We start from the raw sequence: 20055 nt of genomic DNA, 5'->3' as shown, positions 1-20055 counted from the left end.
AATGTGATGTCGAGTTCAAGTGGGAAACGCCGCAGGCCAAGGCATTTCAACAACTCAAACGACGGATGCAGTCGCCGCCGGTACTTGCACACTTCGACGAGGACGCCGATACCGAAATCCACACTGACGCCAGTAGCCTAGGCCTCGGTGCCGTCCTAGTCCAGAGGAAAGAAGGACTTGAACGGGTGATATCGTATGCTAGCCGGTCGCTGTCAAAAGCGGAAAGCAATTATTCTACGACTGAAAAGGAATGCCTCGCCATCATTTGGGCTACAGCTAAATTCCGCCCTTACCTCTATGGCAGGCCATTCAAAGTCGTCAGCGACCACCATGCGTTGTGTTGGCTAGCTAACTTAAAGGACCCTTCAGGACGGCTGGCGCGGTGGAGCCTCAGACTACAAGAATATGACGTCACGGTAATATACAAGTCCGGAAGAAAACACTCCGACGCCGACTGCTTATCACGCGCCCCCATCGATCCCCCGCCGCAAGCCGACGAGGACGACGACGCCTTCCTTGGGATAATAAGCGCGGAAGACTTCACTAAACAGCAACGAGCAGACCCGGAGCTAAAAGGCCTCGTCGAGTATTTGGAAGGGAACACCGACGTTGTCCCTAGGGCATTTAAGCGCGGGTTGTCTTCGTTCACGCTACAAAACAACCTGCTCGTGAAGAAGAACTTCTCACCAGTCCGCGCCAGCTACCTTCTTGTTGTACCGTCAGCGCTGCGGCCAGAAATACTGCACGCCCTACACGACGATCCAACCGCTGGGCACCTCGGGTTCTCCCGGACGCTGTCGCGAATACAGGAAAGGTATTACTGGCCGCGTCTGACCGCCGACGTCGCCCGTTACGTCAAGACATGCCGAGACTGTCAACGACGCAAGACACCACCGACAAGGCCAGCAGGATTACTACAGCCGATCGAACCTCCTCGCCGACCATTCCAGCAGATTGGGATGGATTTGTTGGGGCCGTTTCCGATGTCAACATCCGGGAATAAGTGGATCGTCGTGGCGACGGACTATCTCACCCGCTTTGCTGAAACTAAAGCTCTACCAAAAGGCAGCGCAGCCGAAGTGGCGAAATTTTTCGTCGAGAACATCCTGCTGCGACATGGTGCTCCAGAACTCCTCATCACCGACAGAGGAACGGCTTTTACAGCAGAGCTCACCCAGGCCATTCTGCAGTACAGCCAGACAAGCCACAGGAGGACAACTGCCTACCATCCGCAGACGAATGGTCTCACGGAGCGCCTGAACAAGACCCTCGCCGACATGCTAGCAATGTATGTTGACGTCGAGCACAAGACGTGGGACGCAGTCCTGCCGTATGTAACCTTCGCTTACAACACGGCGGTGCAAGAAACAACACAGATCACGCCGTTTAAGCTGGTTTACGGCAGGAACCCGACGACGACGCTCGACGCCATGCTGCCCCACGTCACTGACAAAGAAAATGTTGACGTCGCTAGCTATCTCCAGCTCGCCGAAGAAGCCCGACAGCTCGCCCGCCTGCGGATCAAGAACCAACAGAGGACCGACAGCCGACACTACAACCTCCGACGACGCTTCGTCGAGTACCAGCCCGGCGACCGAGTTTGGGTTTGGACACCGATACGCCGACGAGGACTGAGTGAGAAACTATTGCGCCGCTATTTCGGACCCTACAAGGTCATTCGACGTATTGGCGCACTGGACTATGAGGTCGTGCCAGACGGAATTTCGCATTCACAGCGGCGCCGCGCACGATCTGAAGTGGTCCACGTGGTGCGTCTGAAACCCTTTTACGGACGCTGACGAACTTCCTTATTTTGTTGTTTTCTTTGCTACGGGTGTTTTTCTTATTTCGTTTGTATGCAGCATCGGGTCGATGCTTTTTTAAGAGGGGGGGTATTGACACGTGTACTTATCTTTATCGGGCGACCACGTTTCGCCACCTAACAAATGTAATCGCACAGCGCGGGACGCGCCTGCATGTATCCGAAGTTTCTGGAAAGTTATAGATACTTCTACCCGGCTATCTGTTGTCGCCGAACGTTGTGTTATCTGATTTCATCGTGTGACGCGAATGGTGTAGAACTTTGTGGAAGGTACGCGGGTCCGAACGATTAGTCTGGAACATTCGACGACTGCTGTATAAAAGCCGACGCGCTTGACTCGCTGATCAGATTTTACGGCGATCGCCGACTGTGTTCGCCGCTCTCGTTGTGCTTTAAGTGTAGCCTGTTTTGTGGGCACAGGTTCGCCCAATAAAAGCTAGTTTTTGCCTTTCACAGTTTTGCTACTGTGTTCTTTGACGTCACGACCACGTGACACACACACCAAAAGAAATCAAATAGTAAGTAAGGGGAGAAACAGCCACAGCTAACATTATTTCTGAGAGTAGTTTAATTCTGAAATGATTATTACATTTTTTATGGTATTTTCGAAAATATTGATAGTGGTACTGAAATCCAATTTTTCTTTGACCTTATTTAATACATCAGCTACCTGATATTCCGTTTTCTTTCGTCCGTGTTCAGTTCGTATTTTAGGAGTGCTTTGTTTTTGGAATCTTAGGCAATAGTTAGGAATTTTTTCATCTTTAGCATAGTGAAAGCCTCTAACCCTACAGCTAGAATGGAACTGGCAGAACTTTCCAAGTTAATCAACAAGCGTAAGACAGCTTACGTAAGGAAGTATAATATGGATAGAATTGAACATGCTCTCAGGAACAGAGGAAGCCTAAAAGCAGTGAAGAAGAAACTAGATGAAAAGAGCGCTACGAAGACGCGGACTAAAAGAACAACATGTACGACGGACAAGGCGCCTTGTTCGTCGTACATGTTGTTCTTTTAGTCCGCGTCTTCGTAGCGCTCTTTTCATCAAGTATGCAAAACCAACTAGCCCACATCAAGCTTCTGCTGCTTAAGAAGAAACTAGGAATTGGAAAGGATCAGATGTATGCGTTAAGAGACAAAGCCGGCAATATCATTACTAATATGGATGAGATAGTTCAAGTGGCTGAGGAGTTCTATAGAGATTTGTACAGTACCAGTGGCACCCACGGCGATAATGGAAGAGAGAATAGTCTAGAGGAATTTGAAATCACACAAGTAACGCCGTAAGAAGAAAGCCCATGGGAGCTATGCAAAGGGGGAGGCAGCTGCAGGGTGTCTACCAACATGGAAAACCGGGAATTCTCAGATATTTTGAGTAGTCTGGGGGGGAAAAAGTCAGGGAAAACTCAGGGAATTTGGGCCTCTATCAGGGAAAATTAGCGGCAATTTTATTGAAAGGGGTGAAAGTCGTGGTAATGCTGGCTCGCGCAACAGACAGGAATCGTAATGAATCACCTTTGACGCCCTGTCGTCGGCTGGAGGAGTTGCCAGTGTGCAGTCAACGACCGACTTTCCGGATTCCCGATAATTTGGACGGCTTCGCGGCACCGCCACGTACCCCATAGAGTGAATGTATCAGAACGTGTGAAATTTCGGACGCAAGAACTCTTCGCCGTCCGATTTTGCGGACGTTTTGCCGTGACCGCAGGTCCGAAACGGCAATAATCAAAGGCACCACCGCTGCCGTTTTGATTACTTCGCCACCTCGAACTGGCACTATCGCACGCAGATCCGCTGGCAGCCGTTGCCACCACTGCGGCCACTCTAGGCCAGCTGGTTCGACGTTCGCTATGAAACTTCTTGCCGTTGGGTGCCGAGTTCTTTATTGAAAGAATTAGCTGCTGTCAGCAATGGCGCGGACTGGAATAATGTACGCACAATGTACGCATTGTGGAATAAACGGGAAAGGAAGCTTGCTGCCGCCATTTTGAAGGAGCTTGAGCTCAAAAAACAAAGTTTTGGCTGATGCCGAGATGCAGGCGCCTCATCCAAACCAAAATAAACTCTTAAAGCAGTGAAACACAACACTCAGGCGTCGTGCACAGGCTGAGAGTATGTCAGGACAGTTGAGGTTGACTTACGAGCGGTTGAGAGAGAATCTCAATTGTGACAGAGTTCGGGCCTCATACCACTGAGCTTGCTATCAGTTGATAGAAATAGCACGTATTCGAATATATTTGCTTCTATTTGCATCTCCTTTTTATTCGTACTTGTGAATGTCCGACTTCATTTGCAATTTTTTTCGAAGACACTTTATTTGCTGTGCATTTTACTAACCCCCTGCCTTCTATTCTCTTCTTGAATAACATAAACACTACTCCTTAGTATTCAAATTGGATTAAGTCGCTTGTTGTGTCGGCAGCGGCAGGCAAGCGGGGGGCCCCGACCGGGCGAACGCGCGGCTAGCGCCGGCGCAGGAAGGAGACACGGAGCAAACTGCTCCCGATGAAAACCGGAACGAAGACTCGGCCGACCCACGGCCGTTTATTACTTATAAAGGCTTCACACGCCAGATGACACCTCCAGATTGGCCCAAGCTCGTCACATGACAGAAGGGGGGTGCGCCATCTAGCTAAACAACTACAAAACATACATGTACGATGACACCGAGACCTGACAGGGGGCGGCACTATACTACATCATCCCCCCCTGGAAACAAAGTAAACATACAGTGAAACGCGCACACAAGATGCGCACTTAAGTCCAAAGGCGATTTCAGTTCGTTCCCCCCATGTTCACATACACGCGCACCAGTCTTGGGCACCATAACACAGGCAGTCACTCAAACAAAGTCTGACAAGGAACACGGCACAAAACTCACTGCACCGCAACAAGAAGCACTTTTTTCCTGTGTTAATGAAACATGTGGACTGTCTCCTAAATGTCACAGCGAGGCCCCTAGCCGTGGCATTTCGAAGACGGCAATACGCTCTACACTACAAAAACAAAATCATCGAGCCACGGAGGCCGTTTTCTGTCACGATGAGGACGCGTGCGTACCTCAGAAGAACTTTGGGGGTTGTGACGCGTATCGGTCGACTTTAAAGACCCAGTCGTCCCACTATTTCCCTCCCCCTGGTTGGAAAACTGAATGTGGTTGTCGCTCAAAGCTGTAGAGGGTTGCCCAGGAAGCTCCTCTCGAAGTCCCAACAAGTCCTGGGAGGCTACCGATTCCCCCACGGAATCAGAGACGACTGCTGACTGTGTAGACTCGGAAGTGATACAGTCAGACGCACTACTTAACTGAAGCTTATGACTATGAGAAGACGCTGTCACTACAGACAAGTAATCGGAATGACTATCCAAGTTTGGATATGAGTACAAAAAATCTTTGTCACTTGTACACAATGTACTACCTGCTGGATCCTTCATCACTAGTGTTAACTTAGACACATGCCACGTCTTCCCATCACTGAGTAGAAAAGTAGATGGTCCTATCTGGGCCTTGACTTTATGAGGTTTACTGTACTTAAAACATCGTTTCCTCTTAAATCTTATTCTGACGGTGTCTCCCACCTTGATACGAGTTGCCTGAGCACCTCTACGTTTGTCTACGTACTGTTTAGTCTGCCACTGTTTCTGCAAGACCCTTTCTTGAACGTGAGGCACAAGACTGTCCTGTTCCCGTAGCTCTACACAGAGCCGCATGGTTCCATCCTTCTTGCGCACCACCACGAGTGGAGACACCCACTCAGAAGCCTCGACACGCTTGATGACATCGCAGTCCTCGAGACGTCACAATTCATTTGGGACCTGGTCACGGAGAGCCAGGGGTAGTCTGCGCAACTTTGAAGATACTGGTTTCGCATCTTGCTGCCGATGAATTCCGTGCACACAGTTGTTGACGAGACTCAACTCGTCACTGAAGAGGTGATCAAAACCTGGAGGTACACCTGTGGGGCTCTGTACTGAAGGAAGCGATGGTAGACGACATGTCAGCGACGTACCGTCGATCTGTATGCCCAAGCGTTGGATGGCGTCTAAACCCAGCAGTGATGTTCCTGTAGTCGTTACGTGGAACGTGACGGAGCATGACCTTTGGAAAAACTGGACAGTGGCTTGAAACAGGCCTTGAATGTTGATGCGTTGCTTGGAGAAATTTCTCAAGTCCACTGTTGGTTGTGACAGCCTGTGCTGTCGACCAAAGGTATTTCTAAAATCTTCGGCCGTCATGCATGACACAGACGCTCCCGTATCCACCGGCAGTCGCATGGAGACGCCGTTCACTACGACCGGAACTTCCAAATCTTTTTTAGTTTCAAAAGTGCTTACCGTCAAGACAGACGCGGACGGCTGCCTTGCGGAAGTTGAAGACAGCGTCTCTGCGGAAGAGACGTGTTGAACAGTACGGGTTTTCCGGCATATTGATGCAAAATGGCCCAACATGTGGCAGGCGTTGCACCGCCGGTTCCTTGCGGGGCAATTCCTGTACGTTGCAATATGCTTCGTGCTGCCACACCGGTCGCATGCACCACGGTTCCCGGAGGAGCCATGTCCGAACTGTCGGCCCTCTTGGCGGCTTCTCGGAAGAAGTCTGCCATCTTGGCGGCCTCCCGGACTACGTCGGCCATCTTGGCGGCTCCCCGGAAGAAGTCGGCCATCTTGGCTCGTCGACGGAACGCCAAGTTGAGATGCCTCGATTCTTCGTACATTTTCGGAGCCGAACGCGCGGTTCGCTCGATGCAGGGCTTCTAACGAGCGTCCAATTTCTTCTGCCTTGTCCAGGGACAGGGTTTCGCCATGAGCCAGCAACTTTTCGCGAACGCTGACGTTCGCTACCCCATGTATTATTTGGTCTCGGACGCGCTCGTCGTAGGTTGTGCCGAAGTTGCACTGTACCGCCTTCTCCTTCAATGCGGTCACGAATTCCAGGAATCCTTCTCCCTCGAACTGCTTTCGACTGGTGAATTCGTGCCTTTCCGCCAGGACATTTGTTGACGCGGCGAACAGCCGGTCAAGCCGCTGCAAGAGTCTCGGGAACTCTGACGCTGGCGGGACCGCATCACTTGACGTTGACGCTGCGCCGGTCGACTGCCTTGCTGCTTCTCTTGAAGCTGACGCTGCGCTGGTTAACTGCCTTGCTGCTTCCTGCTCCTCGTCTGCAAAGTACTTCCGTTGTCCCTCATGCCCGAGAGCGCTGACGAGCGCGGACGCTCGTCAGCGCTCGTCGGTGGCGACTGGACGGACGCTCGTTGCGCATCCGTCCAGTCGCCACCTCCGGCCGCTTCGAGGTGGGCCTGAAAAATTTTTTTCCAGCGATACCATGGAATTAACGGTGGGCCGGGCACTTCAAGAAAAACGGGAAGGTTCGCCGTAAAAGACGCCATGCCCGGTAGCGCGCAGGAGACAGTGCAGAAAACAAGCCGGAGCTCGCAGCAGGAATGGGGCACGGAAGAACAAGGGGGCGAGTAGGCCTAGGCTCGGAAGCCTCGCGACGCCAAGTGCGTCGGCGGCGTTTGCAGGCCGTGCCGACACGTAAAGGACGCTTCACTTACGAAGCTCGCTGGTTTCCCGGGGCTTCGGTCGGAGCCGCTGCGGGAATCCCATCCTCGTCGCCAAAAGATGTTGTGTCGGCAGCGGCAGGCAAGCGGGGGGCCCCGACCGGGCGAACGCGCGGCTAGCGCCGGCGCAGGAAGGAGACACGGAGCAAACTGCTCCCGATGAAAACCGGAACGAAGACTCGGCCGACCCACGGCCGTTTATTACTTATAAAGGCTTCACACGCCAGATGACACCTCCAGATTGGCCCAAGCTCGTCACATGACAGAAGGGGGGTGCGCCATCTAGCTAAACAACTACAAAACATACATGTACGATGACACCGAGACCTGACAGGGGGCGGCACTATACTACATCGCTCTTTAATTTTTTTTCATGTGCTTACTGGAGAGTGACAGCATCAGGCAATATGGTTTCAGCCCGTCTTGACATAAAACATAGTTCTGCATCACTCAGGGAAATGTGCAAAGGCACTCAGGGAAATCCTGGAAAACTCAGGGAATTTGGAAATGTCAACTTGGTAGACACCCTGCAGCTGGGGAGGATTAGGTAATAGCAGATTTGTTGAAGGATGGTGAGGAGATTGTTTTTGAAAAACTATCCATCCTGTATACGCAATGCCTCATGACCTCAAGCGTACCGGAATCTTGGAAGAACACTAACATAATCCTAATCCATAAGAAAGGAGATGCCAAAGACTTGAAAAATTATAGACCGATCAGTCTACTGTCCATTGCCTACAAACTATTTACTTAGGTAATCGCAAATAGAATCAGGAACACCTTAGACTTCTGTCAAGCAAAGGATTAGGCAAGTTTCCGTAAAGGCTACTCAACAATAGACCATATTCACGCTATCAATCAAGTGATAGAGAAATGTGCGGAATATAACCAACCCTTATATATACCTTTCATTGATTACGAGAAAGCGTTTGATTCTGTCGAAACCTCAGCAGTCATGGAGGCATTACGGAATCAGGGTGTAGACGAGCTGTATGTAAAAATACTGAAAGATATCTATAGCGGCTCCACAGCCACAGTAGTCCTCCATAAAGAAAGCAACAAAATCCCAATAAAGAAAGGCGTCAGGCAGGGAGATACGATCTCTCCAATGCTATTTACAGCATGTTCACAGGAGGTATTCAGAGACCTGGATTGGGAAGAATTTGGGCTAAGAGTTATTGAAGAATACCTTAGTAACTTGCGATTCGCTGATGATATTGCCTTGCTTCTCAGGGGACCAATTTCAATCCATGCTCACTGACTTGGAGAGGCAAAGCAGGAGGGTGGGTCTAAAAATTAATCTGCAGAAAACTAAAGTAATGTTTAACAGTCTCGGAAGAGAACAGCAGTTTACGATAGGTAGCGAGGCACTAGAAATAGTAAGGGGATACATCTACTTAGGACAGGTAGTGACAGCGGATCCGGATCATGAGACTGAAATAATCAGAAGAATAAGAATGGGCTGGGGTGGGTTTGGCAGGCATTCCCAAATCATGAACAGCAGGTTGCCATTATCCCTCAAGAGAAAAGTATATAAGAGCTGTGTCTTACCAGTACTCACCTACGGGGCAGAAACCTGGAGGCTTACGAAAAGGGTTCTACTCAAATTGAGGACGACGCAACGAGCTATGGAAACAAGAATGATAGGTGTAACGTTAAGGGATAAGATAAGAGCAGATTGGGTGAGGGAACAAACGCGAGTTAATGACATCTTAGTTGAAATCAAGAAAAAGAAATGGGCATGGGCAGGACATGTAATGAGGAGGGAAGATAACCGTTGGTCATTAAGGGTTACGGACTGGATTCCAAGGGAAGGGAAGCACAGCAGGGGGCGGCAGAAAGTTAGGTGGGCGGATGAGATTAAGAAGTTTGCAGGGAAGACATGGCCACAACTAGTACATGACCGGGGTTGTTGGAGAAGTATGGGAGAGGCCTTTGCCCTGCAGTGGGCGTAACCAGGCTGATCATGATGATGTTGATGATGCTGAATGAATCGTGAAGTATTTGCGGATAATTTTCCGTGTGTCTCTTGAACAGCACAGTTTGCCAAATGATTGGTTAATGGCGCGAGTTGTGCCAGTTTACAAAACTGGGGACAAACATAGAGTTCAAAATTATAGACCGACTTCAATTACAAGTACTTGCTGCAAGATGAAAGTGAAGTGAAAGTGAAAGTTTATTTTCTTTTCAAAGAAAAGAGGGTGCCAAGACAAAAGGCAAGAGCCTGACAAGGTTCCGGTCTCCCGTAAAACAGCTGGCAGTGTGCACTGCACTTCACAACAAATTCACGATTAATTTCTCAAGCATTGTAAAAGCATGAAGCAGTAAGTTAACGTGCACAAGATTTATGCAAGAAAAGAATAAATTGAATACACAACTTATCGTAGGAGCAGTATAAAGATACATAATTTTTTTACAAACATAGAAATATCAGTCCTAAAACACAGAAACAATATCACACAGCTTACAACATGTGCTTTATAGAAAAAAACATTTGAAAGGCAGTAAAATAAATACAATTAAATACAAAGTATGTCGACTAAATAAATATCTCATTCCATTTGTTCCAATAGGTATTTTTTAATTGTAGATTTGAAACGTTTTTGTGGAAGGTAATAGTCAGTTTCAAAGTGAAATTGATTTATTACCGTGGGAATTTGGTAGCTTAGTGTTTCCTTGCCATAATTGGTGCGTGTGATTGGAACAAGCTTATGTTTCGTCCGAAAAGCATAACGGCTGCTGGAATTATGTGGACAAGAAAAGAACAATTTATGATGATGGATGTACTTAAGTAGACAGAAGTTATGTACTTCTTTTACTTTAAGGATGCCATGTTTCATAATTAGAGGTGACGAAGGTAAATCTGAAGTTCTGCCATGAAGTCCCTCAATAGCACGCATAACGCGTTTCTGAATTGAAATTATTTAAGGCAATTGCTGGACGTCGTATTTCTTTAAACAAGAATACAGTACGATAACCTTGAGTACAGAAGTGTGTAATACATGGATATCTTTAACCAGGGGGGCAACAAATGAGATATCTTATACAACCCGTCAACTGTTTTGTTCGAGCATATCCTATCAAAAAGCTTGTTTAACTATATCGAAAGCTTGAACATATTTATTTCTAACCAGCATGGATTTAGGAGCCGATTGTCCACTATCACCCAGCTTGCAGAAACAGTAAACGATTTTGCTCAGGGAATTAATGGTACAGGTCAGGTGGACGTAATTTGCTTAGATTTATCAAAAGCTTTTGGACCCTGTTTCACACTCGGATTTGGTTGGTAAACTGCTTGATCTCAGAGTTAATTTAAATGTAGCTAAGTGGATTCTTTCGTACCTTACTAACAGGTCGCAATATGTGGAAGTTAAAGAAAACAAATAAAAAATTCAAAAAGTAACACCTAGGGTCTGTGTTTGGATCTATATTGTTTCTATGTTGTATTAATGACATGACAAATGGCCTTAATGATACGATAATGGTTCATTTATTTGCAGATGATTGCTTAATATACTGTAAAGTCTCTTGTAATGAGGACCAAATAAAATTAGGTTCAGCACTAGAAGCAATCACCAATTGGTGAAAGCGATGGAAAATGAAAATGACAAAAATCTGTATGCACAAATATCTAGAAAAATAAGAAATGTATTACGTCCCAATTACAAGTTAGATAGTAAACCAGTAAATCAAGTGAGCCACTTAACGTATTTGGCCGTTACGATACCAGATGACTTATCTTGGAAAAAACACATCACTATTTTATGTAATGCCGCAGAGGTTAAACCATGGTCACTAAGAGGTATGCTTAAACTTGCTCCCTGAGATGTTAAACTAACTGCATATCTGGCATTGGTACGTCCCGCGATAGAATATGCTAGCATAATATGGGATCCGTATAAGAAGAATGAAGTAAATCAAATTGAAAAAATACAGAGGCGTGCAGCAAGGTTTATTATGTCAAAATATAGGTGCACGGATTCTGTGACTGAGATGCTCACTCAACTAAACTTGCCCGAGCTTTCATCGCTGTGAAAAGTGGCTAGATTAAAATTTATTTATATAATGAAAAATAACTGCTTCAATTTCGGCACTTAAAGATACTTACAAAACAGAACATCGCGGATATCACGGTCCATTAGGTCTAGCCACGAGGACCAACATGTGCCCATACCTACAAAGGTTGACTCATTTAAGTACTCCCTCTTTCCTAAAACGATTGAAGGTTGGAATGCGCTACCGCATAGCATAATGAAAATTGATTCTCTAGAACAGTTTGAAAAATCTGTACTGGTCTATTATTCTTCTATGTAACCATCCTCGCACATTATTAGCTTCTTTGTGCAATGATAGGCAGCATGCGTAACATGACATGATTGAAATGATTCTACGGAATATTGACAAAGTTTCTGTGTGTGATGTTGAAAATTTGATTTTGTATGGTACAGTTGTTGCTTGTGTTCAGTGCCTGTCATACAATGCTCAATTATATACCTGCGGATATTCTTGTGTAAAGTTGGCATAATGAAGCAGTTGTATTTTCTGGTTTGATTTGTGTAGTGCTCTTGTTTGTAGTGATCTTTGAAGCTTATTTCATGATTTCTCCAGCCTGTATTCGCCTTTTTGGGCTAACAGTATCAATAAATAAATAAGTAAATAAATAAATAAACAAGTAAATTATATGGTGCCCTGTTAAACTGAAAATCCCATTGCTATTCAGGACAACTTCGCTATTCCTTCAGCTTCAGAGGGAAAAAAGCACCTAAGTGTGTCCAACAGACATTCTCAATAAAATATATTTTCCAGACCTTCGTATATGAACTGAGTTGTTGTCAGTGCAGGCATACTAATTTGGTTTTCCCTTTAATAAGAGTAGAGCATACTATATGCATCTCAATTCATAGGTACTTAGGACAATGGTAGCTTGCAAAATTTTTGTTAATGTGATTAGCCTTCAGAGCATGTGCAGCTCTGTTTTTTATCAAAAATTTGGAAGCATAAAAGTTTCCGTTAAATTTTCTGATATTCGATATTCGTTTCCAATATGGCTTTCTTTTTCTTTATCTGATTCGCTTTAATATTCTATTCGAAATCTACGATTATTAGAAAAGTGTGGGATGTCTGACCTACAGAAATGCACATCTAGCACTGTGAAACTTCTCTCATTCACTCCCAAGTGAAGTGTGCCAGGGCAAATCTTTATTGAATGCCCCTTGTATATACTGTAGTGTACCTAATGCATTGAGCATTTAGAAAAATAACTGCTATTTTGGGCATGTGTTTAAATATGATTCTGGACACAAGTGTCAAAAAACAGTCACGCAAGAAGCTCTCCTTTCCCACCCCTTTCCAGTGGCACCTCACGCATGCCATTTCACAATAGCATGACAGGTGGTGCCACCATTGCGTTGCAGTGGTGGCATTATTTCAATCAATGCATACATCAGACTTATAGCAGATGAACAAGGCGAGTAGGGCACACAAATTAAACAAGACTCCCTGCGGAATGCTACCTCTCTGCAAAAGAGGCAGTAGTTAAGCTTGGGACAGTCCTCTGTACACGGGGCTCCTATTTATCAGACATGGTTGTTGCAGTGCACTTAGCCTGCATCGGTGGCAGCACAGGCTCAAAGAAACGTGGTGGGCCTGCATTTCGTGTGTCCACCATTGTTTGCAGTGTGCGTGTATGTGAACCACCAATGCTCGTGCGGGCCCTACCTGGACCCGGCCAAGATCGGCCAGCTGCCCGTTCAGCTGGGGCCAGGTTCCATGAACCGGGTGTTGCGTGAGGCAGTGCAGGCTTGTGTGGATTGCGCCCTGAATGAGAAGAATGTGTACAACCTTCTGCGCAGGGGTGATGGCAAAGTCATCATAAACGGTGAGTGAATGTTGGATTGTTGCAGTGGCTTAATAAGGTCTGAAAACCACCAGTGCATCATGTGGGCAAGAATGACAACACTGCATTTGCTGTGGCAGCACCCAGCAGCAGTGATGCATGCAGTCTTAAATGACAAGCAAAGTCTCAACATTCAAATTGAATCCACAGAAAATGACATTCAATTATTGAATCAAATATGATGCATACACACCTCAATAATAACGAATAGGGATATAGTCAAAAGGTTTCATGGATAACCATCTGGCCTACTAAAGTCATTGTACAGCAATTGTAAATCTCGTGATAGACCAGTAAAATGACAAAACTGACCTTTCAGTGCCCATACAGAAATTTGTTCACAAAACTGTGATAGGAAGTGGTCACCGCTGGAACAGAGAAAGTTCCGTTTAACCCTCTCAGTGTCGTTTCTTTTCAGAGCTGATGCACTCCCGGCATCGTTGTTTTTTGCTCAGATATTATAAAACAAACGCAACGGTGTATGTTTGGTCATGCAGAGGGGAAAGAAATCAACACCACACAATAATTGCAGCACAGGGTCGTTGGCAATATGCGTCTCCTATTGATGTACAAAGCTGAAGCATTCAAAAAGTATTGAGTGTGCACAGGACCTGAAGCATATGGAATAAGTTATGTAAATGTAGTGGCCGTTCAAGGCATGCAGAGTATAACAAACGAATTGCACTGAATATAGTGTGGCATTTAATAGAACAAAGCTGGTGTACCACACGTTCAGCTGCGTGCAATGGTCGTTACAAAAAATTAGCCAACGATTCCGATACTCCATAAAGCAACAATTTAGCACAGGTCTGTACAGGTTTCCATTTCTTAAATGATATTGCGCGACATAAAAACGACACGGACGTGAAAGAAGACAACACACCAAGCGTAAACTTTCAACTAAGTTTATTGTGCCACTGCGTCATTTTATACATGGCAGGCAACGTAGATCGCGCATGCGCTTGCAAGGAAATGAAGTGCGAAGTCATGTAACATGGTTACGTGTCATGTGACGCCGCGTCCAAGTAACGTAATTCTTTTTCTGTGAGAGCCAGAGACGGGAAGCTAACACACGCATCACCCAATTTCGCGATTATCTGCGCTTCAGATATCTCACGGATGAGCTGCGTTCTGCCACGGGAAACAATCGTGCATTGATCCTCAAGAGGCTCGCACCCATGATCGCGACAGTGGATCTCCAAGAAACCACCTGAGCCGATTTTTACATTGTTGCTGTGTTCGCGGAGCCGATCATTGACACGTAACCATGTTGCATGACTTCGCACTTCATTTCCTTGTAAGCGCATGCGCGATCTACGTTGCCTGCCATGTATAAAGTGACGCAGTGGCACAATAAACTTAGTTGAAAGTTTGCGCTTGGTGTGTCGTCTTCTCTCACGTCCGTGTCGTTTTTATGTCGCGCAATATCATTTAAGCAATGGATTACCAACTTGCCCGGAATGCTGCTCTCATTAGGTTTCCATTTCATGATATATTGGCGGCGCTGACAGCCTATCTCGTGAGGCACGTCGCAAACAGAGCGTCATGCGGCACGACTGCCTCGCTAATCTGAAGATAGCAAGAGGTAAAAAGCCCACCTTCTATCACACCACATGGGAATGCCAACTTATAACGGCAGTCCCCAAAATCATAAACCGAAGTGCGGAACAATGGGAGGCACTGCTGGCCAGCAACCGCTGCGAGGACCAAATTGGTATCGTGCAGCGCGCACGCAAGGCAGCTGAAGCCGTTGGAGCCCTGGACAAAGGGCCCCACTCCTGCTAAACCCAGTCAAGAGTGACCAAGAAAACCCGGACAGACTACCACAAAAGACCCTGTAAATAGAGACCAATAAATGTTTATGATGATGATATGGCGAGAGCCAGTGCGTGGGTGACACATGGGCGCTTTTCACAGCAGCCGTCGCGGACAGACTTCTCAGACGATGTGCACTACTGTGGCGCCATCTCGTAGCTATCACTGCCGCACTGCACTTTTCTTCTCACACTTTTGACATACCTACCTCTCTACTTTCCTCCTTGAGTCTTTCATCCCCCACTGCACTCAGCATTCGCTTTCGTCTTTTGCTGTGTTCATTCGCTCGATTATGCCGACTGTAATGCTCGCCGCAGGAACGGGCGCTTACGAGCTGTGCTCAGAAAAATTACACAGATAATGGCAAACAGTCTATTGGTATGGTCCTCACATTCCAGTTTGACAAAAGGAATATAAGCTTACAGCATAAAATAAATAAAAGCCACGGCAGACTCACAAATGTCGTCATTCTATGCACTTTTTCACGGTGTCTGGGCCAGAATCCAATGCAGCTGAAGTTGCCTTTTCCTCAAATAACAAGCTGCCATCCTCCAATTCCAAGCTTGGCCATATTTGAATTACAAAGAGCTGCCATAGTCAACAGGTGAAGGTGCCATACGAGCAGCCATGTAAAATTGATCAGACGGCCATGCTCAAGGAAGGAGTGCTTTTGTTTATTCAAACCCAACCCAATCTGTTGCAAGGAGAGCAGCAGATAGAAGAGATATGACAGTCGTTCTGGTTAAAGCACACCAACGAACGGAGATCCCTCATCGCGCCAAAGGAAGTGCACCGTAGTGAAGATAGTGGGAGACAAAAGTAAAATAAGAACTTGTATAAAGGGCAGAAACATGCAAGAGAGGTGGCCTTGCACTACGGCACCAATATTTGAATGCAGAATTGCCACGGCTAGCCACTCCTCCCACACCCATGCAGAGGCGTATTCCACAGCCGCTAAAATCTCAAACATAGGGAGGAAAAAATATGCTTCCAGAAATATACAACAGGTGGCAAACTGTCTCTGAGCTTGCCAACTTCCTGCTGTGCACGTCCTAGTGGAACGTACAGGTACGTCAGTGACACATCATCATCATCATCAGCCTGGTTACGCCCACTGCAGGGCAAAGGCCTCTCCCATACTTCTCCAACAACCCCGGTCATGTACTAATTGTAGCCATGTCGTCCCTGCAAACTTCTTAATCTCATCCGCTCACCTAACTTTCTGCCGCCCCCTGCTACGCTTCCCTTCCCTTGGAATCCAGTCCGTAACCCTTAATGACCATCGGTTATCTTCCCTCCTCATTACATGTCCTGCCCATGCCCATTTCTTTTTCTTGATTTCAACTAAGATGTCATTAACTCGCATTTGTTCCCTCACCCAATCTGCTCTTTTCTTATCCCTTAACGTTACACCCATCATTCTTCTTTCCATAGCTCGTTGCGCCGTCCTCAATTTGAGTAGAACCCTTTTCGTAAGCCTCGAAGTTTCTGCCCCGTAGGTGAGTACTGGTAAGACACAGCTATTATACACTTTTCTCTTGAGGGATAATGGTGACCTGCTCTTCATGATCTGAGAATGCCTGCCAAGTGCACCCCAGCCCATTCTTATTCTTCTGATTATTTCCGTCTCTTGATCCGGATCCGCTGTCACTACCTGCCCTAGGTAGATGTATTCCCTTAGCACTTTCAGTACCTCGCTACCTATTGTAAATTGCTGTTCTCTTCCAAGACCGTTAAACATTACTTTAGTTTTCTGCAGATTAATTTTTAGACCCACTCTTCTGCTTTGCCTCTCCAGGTCAGTGAGCATGCATTGCAATTGGTTGCCTGAGTTATTAAGCAAGGCAACATCATCAGCGAATCACAAGTTACTAAGGTATTCTGCATTAAGTTTTATCCCCAATTCTCCCCGATCCAGGTCTCTGAATACCTCCTGTAAACACGCTGTGAATAGCATTGGAGAGATCGTATCTGCCTGCCTGACGCTTTTCTTTATTAAGATTTTCTTGCTTTCCTTTTGGAGGACTACGGTGGCTGTGGAGCCGCTATAGATTTCTTTCAGTATATTTACATACAGCTCGTCTACACCCTGATTCTGTAATGCCTCCATGACTGCTGAGGTTTTGACAGAATCAAACGTTTTCTCGTAATCAATGAAAGCTATATATAAGGGTTGGTTATATTCCGCACATTTCTATATCACCTGATTGATAGTGTGAATACGGTCTATTGTTGAGTAGCATTTACAGAATCCTGCCTGGTCCTTTGATTGATAGAAGTCTAAGGTGTTCCTGATTCCATTTGCGATTACCTTAGTAAATAGTTTGCAGGCAACTGACAGTAAGCTGATCGGTCTATAATTTTTCAAGTCATTGGCGTCCCCTTTCTTATGGATTAGGATTATGTTAGCGTTCTGCCAAGATTCTGGTACGCTCAGTCATGAGGCATTGCGTATACAGGGTGGCCAGTTTCTCTAGAACAATCTGCCCACCATCCTTCAACAAATCTGCTGTTACCTGATCCTCCCCAGCTGCCTTCCCCTTTGCATATCTCCCAAGGCTTTCTTTACTTCTTCCAGCATTACCTGTGGGATTTCGAATTCCTCTAGACTATTTTCTCTTCCATTATCGTCGTGGGTGCCACTGGTACTGTATAAATCTCTATAGAACTCCTCAGCCAATCGAACTATCTCATCCATATTAGTAATGATATTGCTGGCTTTGTCTCTTAACGCATACATCTGATTCTTGCCAGTTCCTAGTTTCTTCTTCTCTGCTTTTAGGCTTCCTCCGTTCCTGAGAGCCTGTTCAATTCTATCCGTATTATGCTTCCTTATGTCAGCTGTCTTACGCTTGTGGATTAACTTCGAAAGTTCTGCCAGTTCTATTCTAGCTGTAGGGTTAGAGGCTTTCATACATTGGCGTTTCTTGACCAGATCTTTCGTCTCCTGCGATAGTTTTCTGGTATCCTGCCTAATGGAGTTACCACCGACTTCCATTGCACATTCCTTAATGATGCCCACTTCATGCCTAGTGACACAATGACAAGGTTAATGTGGGACAAATTGCCTTCGTTATAGATGAGGTCATGCTGTCTGTTATGAATGTTGTAATGGTTTGAATTAGGAATGATTCTATCAGCAATGCTACCACTGTACTGATTGTGCTGTATTGTGCCGAGAGGTGAATATCCTGCTACATTTCAGCAAAATATGAGAAATCTGTGCCCACCCTGGTGCCAAAAGAGTTGCCCTTTCTTTTGAATATGAAAGCAAGTGCTCAAGCACTGTTTTTTCGCACCATCGAAAGCAGCATGGCATGGACTAGCGGCTTGGTTAGCTCCACAGTGGACCGAGTCAAGCCTCTTCAACAGCTGTTTCTTCTGTGGGCTGTTGTCTATTTTCAATACCTTCCACCCCGTCACCTGCAGGTTGCTTAGGCAGTGGGACAGTGTTGCTTTTCAAGCCAATGTAAAACGGTGGCCCAAGTTTCAGATGCTGTATAGTGTCTAGCTCCATTTTTCTAACACAAAGGCCACGATGTCGCAGACATGGCAGCTGTGAACAGTTTTTCCACAATTCAATTTATTGCCTATCCCTCACTTTTGTTGGCGAGGCACTTTCACAGCTTTAAAAATGGCGTGTGGCCCCTATTAAGATTTTAGTTGACTCTGCACCAAACAGCACATTTCGCTACTGCCATGCTCACGAAGTGTGCCACTGTTTAGGCCTAGCTGCTCCGTACGGCTGTGACAGAAAAATCGCTGCCAGCCAACGTGGTGGCAAGGTGGCTTCCAATATGCTCGGACCAGTAAACCACCTCTGCGATTGGGTGCGAGTTCACAGGCTAGATCGGTGGCCAGAAGCCAAGATGGGTCTACGGGCGACATTCCAGCCACAGTATTGCGAACGCTTTCGTTAAGTTTGTATTTGCGCTTGCTCGGCGGAATGGCAAAAGCTCACCTGTAGACAGAAAGCTCCAAACTGAATTCGTGCCTAATCTGACTTGGTTGCAGAGTGAAAGGTCAGGTGTGTAGAAGCTGCACTTCGTGGTGTCGCGTGACGCACATCGAGCTGTGCGACAAGTGAAAGTGAGCTGCTGCCCGCTCAGTCTAGTGGAGCACAGGACAGGGCCAAATTAAGTAAAATTTTCATACTACTGACATTCTAGAAAGGAATGACACCAATTTTACTGCTAAAGTTCACATTTTTGGACTGCTCGTGTGACTATTCGGATGCTCTTTCGAGAAATCTGAAAAATCGGTCTGCTTTTTTCATCAAGTTTGACACTCATTATGCTAATTTCGCATTCAGAGTTTATGAACAGGCGACCACTTGCTGCTTTCACATTGCTACATTGCTTGCCCACTGAAAGAGCTCCCTGTAATATAGTTTGCAATAGCTTTCATAAACCTGCTCCGAAAGTCTATTTTACTGCTCCAAAATTCATTTCCTTCAAAAGCTGCTCTGAAATGGCAAGGACCAGTAGCATCACTGTTCTAGATGAAGTCATGATGACACATTTTGGTCTGACGCCTGGATGATCTGGACACACTAATCAGTGGTGTGTCCAGATGGCCACAAATGCACCACTAGGGCATTAGGTGCCTGTGTTCTCTCTTGGTGCCATTTGGTTTGGTGCTGTTTCGAACATCTGTTTAAATTTGCTGAGCACCAGAATGACGTCAGGACAGGAAATGCTCAGCCAAACATCTTAGTGGAGCACATGCAGGCATCTGGACAGTTGCAGCTAAAAAAGAAAAGTAAGGATGACATCAACTTTGTTATTATTTCTTCAGCTCGCTTTTTTCCATTCACAAATATGGCTAATGCTCTTGTCTTCTCTGTCAATAAAATAGCAAGCAATGTTACGGTAAATTCATATATAGAAAAACAATTTAGATATCTTAAGAAGATTTTCAATAAAAAGAGATCATTTATGCATGTTTTTTGTAGCGGCGGG

General features: G+C 46.1%; 1 protein-coding gene across 3 annotated transcripts in view; it reads left to right on the top strand.

The window, feature by feature from the left end:
* LOC142584566 (polycomb protein SCMH1-like) overlaps positions 1-20055 on the top strand; it is a 389046-nt gene that overhangs the window by 274592 nt on the left and 94399 nt on the right. For all 3 annotated transcript variants that reach the window (XM_075694672.1, XM_075694674.1, XM_075694673.1), the window contains exon 9: positions 13061-13261. In XM_075694672.1, the coding sequence (XP_075550787.1) occupies positions 13061-13261 (201 nt within the window). The remainder of the gene's footprint in view (positions 1-13060; positions 13262-20055) is intronic.

This window comes from Dermacentor variabilis, chromosome 6, assembly GCF_050947875.1.
Source record: "Dermacentor variabilis isolate Ectoservices chromosome 6, ASM5094787v1, whole genome shotgun sequence".
Taxonomy (NCBI): Eukaryota; Metazoa; Arthropoda; class Arachnida; order Ixodida; family Ixodidae; genus Dermacentor; species Dermacentor variabilis.
The sequence above is the reverse complement of the archived record's forward strand: the minus strand, read 5'-3'. Positions and strand labels throughout refer to the sequence as shown.